The sequence below is a fragment of the Coffea arabica genome, chromosome 11e (assembly GCF_036785885.1).
Source record: "Coffea arabica cultivar ET-39 chromosome 11e, Coffea Arabica ET-39 HiFi, whole genome shotgun sequence".
Taxonomy (NCBI): Eukaryota; Viridiplantae; Streptophyta; class Magnoliopsida; order Gentianales; family Rubiaceae; genus Coffea; species Coffea arabica.
Window position 1 is genome coordinate 21971872 of NC_092331.1, and position 6584 is coordinate 21978455.

Consider the following 6584-nt stretch of genomic DNA (forward strand, 5'->3'; position numbering starts at 1 on the left):
CCATGAATGGCTGAAAAATAGATAAATACAAAGGACGTGCTGCCCAAATTTATACTCGAGAACTAGGTCGATATACTTGCGACTTGAGTAAGACTTGAGAGCGAATACCACGTGAACCATCTAGGGTATTTGCATTTTTTTTGCCATTTCGACTCAAATAGCGATTTTAAAGTTTTACAAGTAAGCATAAGTTTTACAAATATTTTACTTATGTCCTTTGGTTTAAATGTACTCTTTTCACTACCAAAACCATATTTATACTTTGTACTAGTACGTATTCAAATTTTCTTTGAATCACTTAAATCTTTGATGGTTGAAGCATAATGTGTTCTTTTGATTATATTAGGGTTCCTTGGTGGTTGAGGGTGTTATCCGAAAGGATACTTTGGATGTTATTTTGCGTAAATAGGTGAGTGTTCCTTGTTGGTTATTGTTTCATTGACTATGTGGCCTGTTCTTGATTATATGACTTGTTATGAATGAATGATAACATATTAAATGTTTTCAATGATTGCTTAAAATGAGTTTTCTAGGCGAGTGTGTACTTTATCGCACTCGACCTAAATGAATGTGAAATTTTCAATGATTAAATAATTAAATGCTAGTTGCGCATGAATGTAAGTCGTTTGGCTGAATTGGGCCCTTGCCCTTCATTGCCGGTCGACTCGAGCCAGAAGCGGACTCGATTAGGCGATTTGGTGACCCTGGGTGAACGATTGGTATACTCGAGTATTACTGTATAGTCTGGTGGAGTCTGGCCAACGTCCAGGAGGGGTGAAATGAAATGAATGAACGAATGTCAATGTAAATGAAGGGTTTTACTTATCAAAATGCATTTTCAAATAAATGGAGGAATAAAGAAATGAAAGGAGAATGAATGAATGAATGAATGAATGGTTCCATGTAAGCACGTATCCTTTTAATGAATGTTATTATTGCTTTATATTGTCATGTTTCTGGAATTACTTGCTATCTATGGTTAATGTATTGAACTCATTGTTTGTTTATGTGTCTGGAACCTCACTGGGCTTTTAGCTCATTCTGTTAGTTTTGTTTTCCTTACAGGGGTACGAGCGAGGCGTGAGATTTGTCCAGACTAGCATAGACTAGATGTTTTTGACTTTTGACTTGTACTCGCGCTATCACTCGATTAGGATGATTTGTACTTGGATTGTATACACTTTGAATCAGTTTGGGTATATAGAGGCTTTGTATCTTGATTGTGCATCGATATAAATTATAATTTTGAATTGCAATGTTATTTATTGTCTATGGATGTATGCACGTGATACGAGTGAGTGAGTCCAGGCGAGAGTTGGGCAGGCGGTCCGTCGAATCCTTTGGTACGCCTTAAGGGGAGGTGGGGTCATCACACCGATGCTATTTTGCAAATTCCTTCATATGCAAAATTTCTCAAGGAAATCATGACTCGAAAGAGGAAGTTAGAAGACTGCGAAACAATAGCATTAACGGAGAAGTGCAGTGCCATCATACAAAACAAGCTACCACTGAAATTGAAGGATCTAGGGAGTTTTTCTATACCTTGCACCATAGGTAACATTGATTTTTCTAAAGCATTGTGTGATCTGGGTGCTAGTGTATCATTAATTCCTTTAACGGTGGCTAGACAATTAGATTTGTATGAGTTTAAATGCACTAATATTACTCTGCAATTAGCGGATAGATCTATTAGATATCTATTGGGAGTGTTGAAAAATATATTAATAAAAGTTCAAAAATTTATCATTCATATGGATTTTGTGATTTTAGATATGGAAGAAGATATATCTATGCTAATTATTCTAGGTAGACCATTTCTGGCTATTGCAGGTACTATTATTGATGTTAAAAATGGCAAGCTTAAGTTTCAAGTAGGTGAAGAAGAGATAGAATTTAATTTGAATGAAATGAAAAAATACCCTTCTTTTATAGATTATGCTTATTCTATTGGCACAATTGATAAAATAATCCAAGAGATGAGCCAAGTCAATTTTGACTTCGATCCTCTTGAGTATTGTTTAATGAGTTTAGGTATGCAAGAGGGTGATTATGAAGAGATTGAAGAATTGACCAAGTATTTGATTTTTCAAACACCCTATAAAGGGGTAATGTCTATGAAAGTTTTGGCCAAGGAAAAGGGCTTCCATTGCCTTCAAAAATTGAACCTCCAAAATTAGAGCTCAAACCACTTCCAACTCATCTAAGGTATGAATTTCTTGGAGAAAATAGCACTCTACCGGTAATCGTTAGTGCTTACCTTGATGATGAGCAGTGTGCAAAGTTGTTAAGAGTTCTAAGAAGGTATAAGAAGGCAATTTGATGGACAATTTCAGACATTAAAGGTATAAGTCCTTTTATATGCATGCATCGCATTTTATTGGAGGACAATTGTAAACCGGTGGTGGAAACACAAAGAAGACTCAATCCAAACATGAAATAGGTGGTAAAAAATGAAATTCTTAAGTGGCTTGACGCAGGTATAATTTTTCCTATCTCTGATAGTGTTTGGATTAATCCAATTCATCTTGTACCAAAGAAAGGTGGAATCACTATAATTATGGGTAAAAATGATGAGATGATTCTATCTAGACTTGTGGTTGGGTGGAGAGTATGTATCAATTATCGTATGTTAAATACGGTAACAAGAAAAGACCATTTTCCTTTACCATTTCTTGATCAATTATTGGAGCGAATAGCCGGTTATGTATTTTACTGTTTTCTTGATGGATTTTCATGATATAATCAAATAGTTATAGCTCCGAAGGATCAAGAGAAGACCACATTCACATGTCCTTATGGCACTTTTGCTTTTAGAAGGATGCCATTTGGTCTATGCAACGCTCTTGCAACTTTTCAACGTTGCATGATGGCTATATTTTCAAATTATATTGAGAAAATTATGGAGATATTTATGGATAATTTTTCGGTGTATGGTTCATCTTTTGACCATTGTCTTCATAATTTGGATTTGATTTGCAGAGATGTGAGGAGATAAATCTTGTACTAAATTGGGAGAAATGTCATTTTATGATAAAAGAAGGAATTATTTTAGGACACAAGATTTTCTCTAAGGAAATTGAGGTGGATAAAGCAAAAATTGAAGTCATCGAGCAATAGCTACCTCCAACCAATGTCAAGGGGATAAGGAGTTTTCTAGAACATGCCGGCTTTTATAGACGCTTTATTAAGGATTTTTCTAAAATAGTAAAGCCGTTGTGTGATTTATTATGTAAAGATAACCCTTTTCAATTTAATGATAATTGTGTGGTTGCTTTTGAAAGGTTGAAGAAGGAATTGATTTCTGCTCCAATTATAACTTCGTCCGATTGGTCACTACCATTTGAATTAATGTGCGATGCAAGTGGCTATGCAGTTGGAGTAGTTTTGGGGCAAAAGAAAGAAGGAAGGTTGCATGTCATCTATTATGCTAGCAAATTGCTAAATGAGGTACAACTCATTTATGCAACAACGGAAAAGGAGCTATTAGCGGTGATATTTGTTTTAGATAAATTTGGATCTTATTTAGTATGATCTAAAGTTATCATATATACGGACCATTCGGCTCTTATATACTTGCTATATAAGAAAGATGCAAAACCTAGACTAATTTGGTGGATTCTTTTATTGCAGGAATTTGATGTGGAAATAAAGGACAAAAAGGGAACGGAGAATCTCGTGGCAGATCATCTATCACGCTTGGAATATATCCTAGTTAATGACCAATTTCCTATTCAAGAAAATTTTCCGGATGAGTTTGTCCTAGAATTATCAATTCTGCATGGTATACAAATATTACTAATTATTTAGTAAGTGGAGAAATTCCAAAGGGATTTAATTATCATCAAAAGAAGAAGTTCTTGCATGATGTCAGAAGTTACTTTTGGAAAGAACCATTGCTATATAGACATTGTGCTGATGGTATGGTGCACAGATGCATTCCCGAAGATGAGGTACCTAATGTTTTATATCATTGTCATAACCTTGAAACATGTGGTCACTTTAGCACTTCAAAAACTGTAGCAAAAGTATGGCAATCAGGGTTTTATTGGCCAACTATGTACCGAGATGTTAGGGAATATGTTAAAAGTTGTGATGCATGCCAAAGAACTGAAAATATATCTTGAAAAAATGAAATGCCCCTAACTACGTTCTTAGAAGTTGAGTTATTTGATGTTTGGGGTATAGATTTTATTGGACCATTCCCCAGTTCTTTTAATAATAAGTACATCTTAGTAGCAGTGGATTATGTTTCTAAATGGGTAGAGGCAATCGCTTCACTTACTACTGACTCTAAGGTTGTATTCCGATTCCTTAAAAAGAACATTTTTTACAGATTTGGTATACCTAAGGCCATAGTAAATGATGAAGGAAAATATTTATTTTAATAAACAACTTGATTCCTTATTGTTTAAATATGGCTGCAGGCACAAGACATCACTACCGTACCATTCTCAAGCCAACGGACAAGCAGAGTTAGCAAATCGAGAGATAAAGCTTATTTTGGAGAAAATCGTGAATAAATCACGCAAGGATTGGGCTACAAAGCTAGATGATGCAATATGGGCTTACCGAACGGCAATTAAGACACCCTTAGGGATGTTGCCGTATCGTTCAGTCTATGAAAAATCTTGTCACCTACCTATAGAGCTTGAACATAAAGCTTATTGGGCTATTAAAGCAATTAATATGGATTTTAATCTTGCAGGTGGAAGGAGGCTACTTGAGTTAAGTGAATTGGAGGAACACCGGTTACCTGCTTATGAAAATGCCAAAATTTATAAAGAGAAGATCAAACATTGGCATGATAAGCATATTATTCCTAAACAATTCCAGGTAGGGCAAAAAGTGTTTTTATTCAACTCACGCGTAAGATTGTTTCAGGGAAATTGAAGTCAAGGTGGTCGGCAACATTTGAAGTTACTCAAGTATTTCCTTATGGAGCCGTTGAAGTGGCAAATTCAAGAAATGAAAGGTTTAAGGTCAATGGACAACGATTAAAACCCTACTTAGCAGGTGAAATCGTTCCCAAGAGACTTATATGTCACTTGGGTGACTCTTCTTCAATTTGAGAATTCAACATTTAAGTCGAGCCAACGACTATAAACAAAAGCGCTAGTTGGGAGGCAACCCAATGATTTCTTTAGTTTGATGTGTTTTTAATATGTTTTTCATTAGTTGATGTGATTTTTAATGTTTTAATAGTTTGTAGGGAGGCTACCGGATGATGAACGTCTCTATCTTGGAGGTGCACTTGAAGAACGATCGTAAAAAGGGAGTTTTTCCTATTGGATTTTGTTTTAAGTGTCTTAATTTCCAGTTCATATATTCAATGTTGCACTTTCATTATATTCAAGTAAGTTTTGGTAGTAACATGTTTGTATATGCTCATGGCCTCATTTGATGTGCATTTCATGCCTAAAAGTGCAATTTTATTGTTAAAATGCCAAAATGATAAAAGAACCTCACCCCTCGATTTGCAATTTAGATGTGTTTGATGTGTTTTGAGAGGTTGGATTTAGTGTTTAGGGTATATTACACTTGCGTGGAGGGTTGGAATTGATAAAAAGTTTGTCCAAGGTGTAATTTGGAATTGGCCGGAAAAAGGAAGAAAAATTGGAAATTGCAGTATCTGCAATTAATGCAGAAAACAAGAGATCCGAGCTCCGATCCGAACAACTCCAGTCGAATCCGAGGGCTCGTCTGATCATCTAGGGAGGCGGATTGGAGACCTGATCAAACCGATCTGAGCTCGGATCGGTTCGCAGATATAGCAGAACCGAGGCTTCGGTTCTACATTTTTCCAGTTTTTTCTTCTTCTTCGAAACTCTAACCCTTTCTTCCAATCTTCCATTCCATTCATTACTCTTCCAATTTTTCACCATACAAACCTCCCTAAACCTCTTGTGATCATTAACCCCAATTTCTTTCGCATCAAAACATCATTAAAGAGGTGTTTGATCTTCAAAAAGGGAATTCGGGCAGCACTGCAAATTTTCAAATTAGGGATGAATTTCTGCTTGTTTCTTCTTGATTTTTACATCATTACTATCTTCTAGCATCATCCTACACACTTGAGGTAAGATTTTTCAATTTTTCTTTGATACTTTATAATTCCCAATTTTCAATTTTTTCCAATTTTCTATATATTTGGAAAATGCATAGTTGTTGAGATTTCTTGTTAAATTTGTGCTACATTGTGCTAATACATGATATTAGAACTCTTGTATGCTTAGTATTGAGGAATTTGTGGATATGGTGATATTTTTCATATTTTTTCTCAATAATTAGGCTAAAATACATTGTTAATTTTTGTTTGTCATTTCTTGTTTCCTTGGGATACATGAACTTGTTCTAGGGAGTATAGATTATTTTTTATACCAACAGATGATAACATGAGATCAAGTTGGTGGATTGGTATGAATTTCTTGGGTGAAATTGCTAGAAGTGTAAATTGTGAAAATTTAGGATGAATACATATGGAGATGTTATTTTTAAGTAATGGTTAAGGGTCAAGGTTGTTGTACATTATCTTTGAAAGTCCTTTTTACTTTGAGATTTTATTCTATTCTTGAATATAGCTTCAA

At 35.0% G+C, this 6584-nt stretch overlaps 1 protein-coding gene across 1 annotated transcript; it reads left to right on the top strand.

Annotated features, from left to right (window-relative positions):
• The first annotated feature begins 1772 nt into the window (after positions 1 to 1772).
• LOC140021228 (uncharacterized) lies at positions 1773 to 5268 on the top strand. Its single transcript, XM_072071995.1, has 7 exons — positions 1773 to 1830; positions 1933 to 2074; positions 3282 to 3447; positions 3631 to 3781; positions 3932 to 3950; positions 4425 to 4833; positions 5203 to 5268. The coding sequence occupies exons 1-7, from the start codon at positions 1773 to 1775 to the stop codon at positions 5266 to 5268; spliced, it is 1011 nt and encodes a 336-aa protein (XP_071928096.1).
• The last annotated feature ends 1316 nt before the right edge of the window (positions 5269 to 6584 follow it).

What these genes read in the sequence shown, in the direction of transcription:
- LOC140021228 (XM_072071995.1), top strand. Translation starts at nt 1,773, where the DNA reads ATGGAAGAAGATATATCTATGCTAATTATTCTAGGTAGACCATTTCTG. An exon ending in CTAGCAAATTGCTAAATGAG is followed by an intron (nt 3,448 to 3,630) that starts GTACAACTCATT and finishes CTTTTATTGCAG; the next exon opens with GAATTTGATGTGGAAATAAA. An exon ending in TTATTCCTAAACAATTCCAG is followed by an intron (nt 4,834 to 5,202) that starts GTAGGGCAAAAA and finishes ATGTTTTAATAG; the next exon opens with TTTGTAGGGAGGCTACCGGA.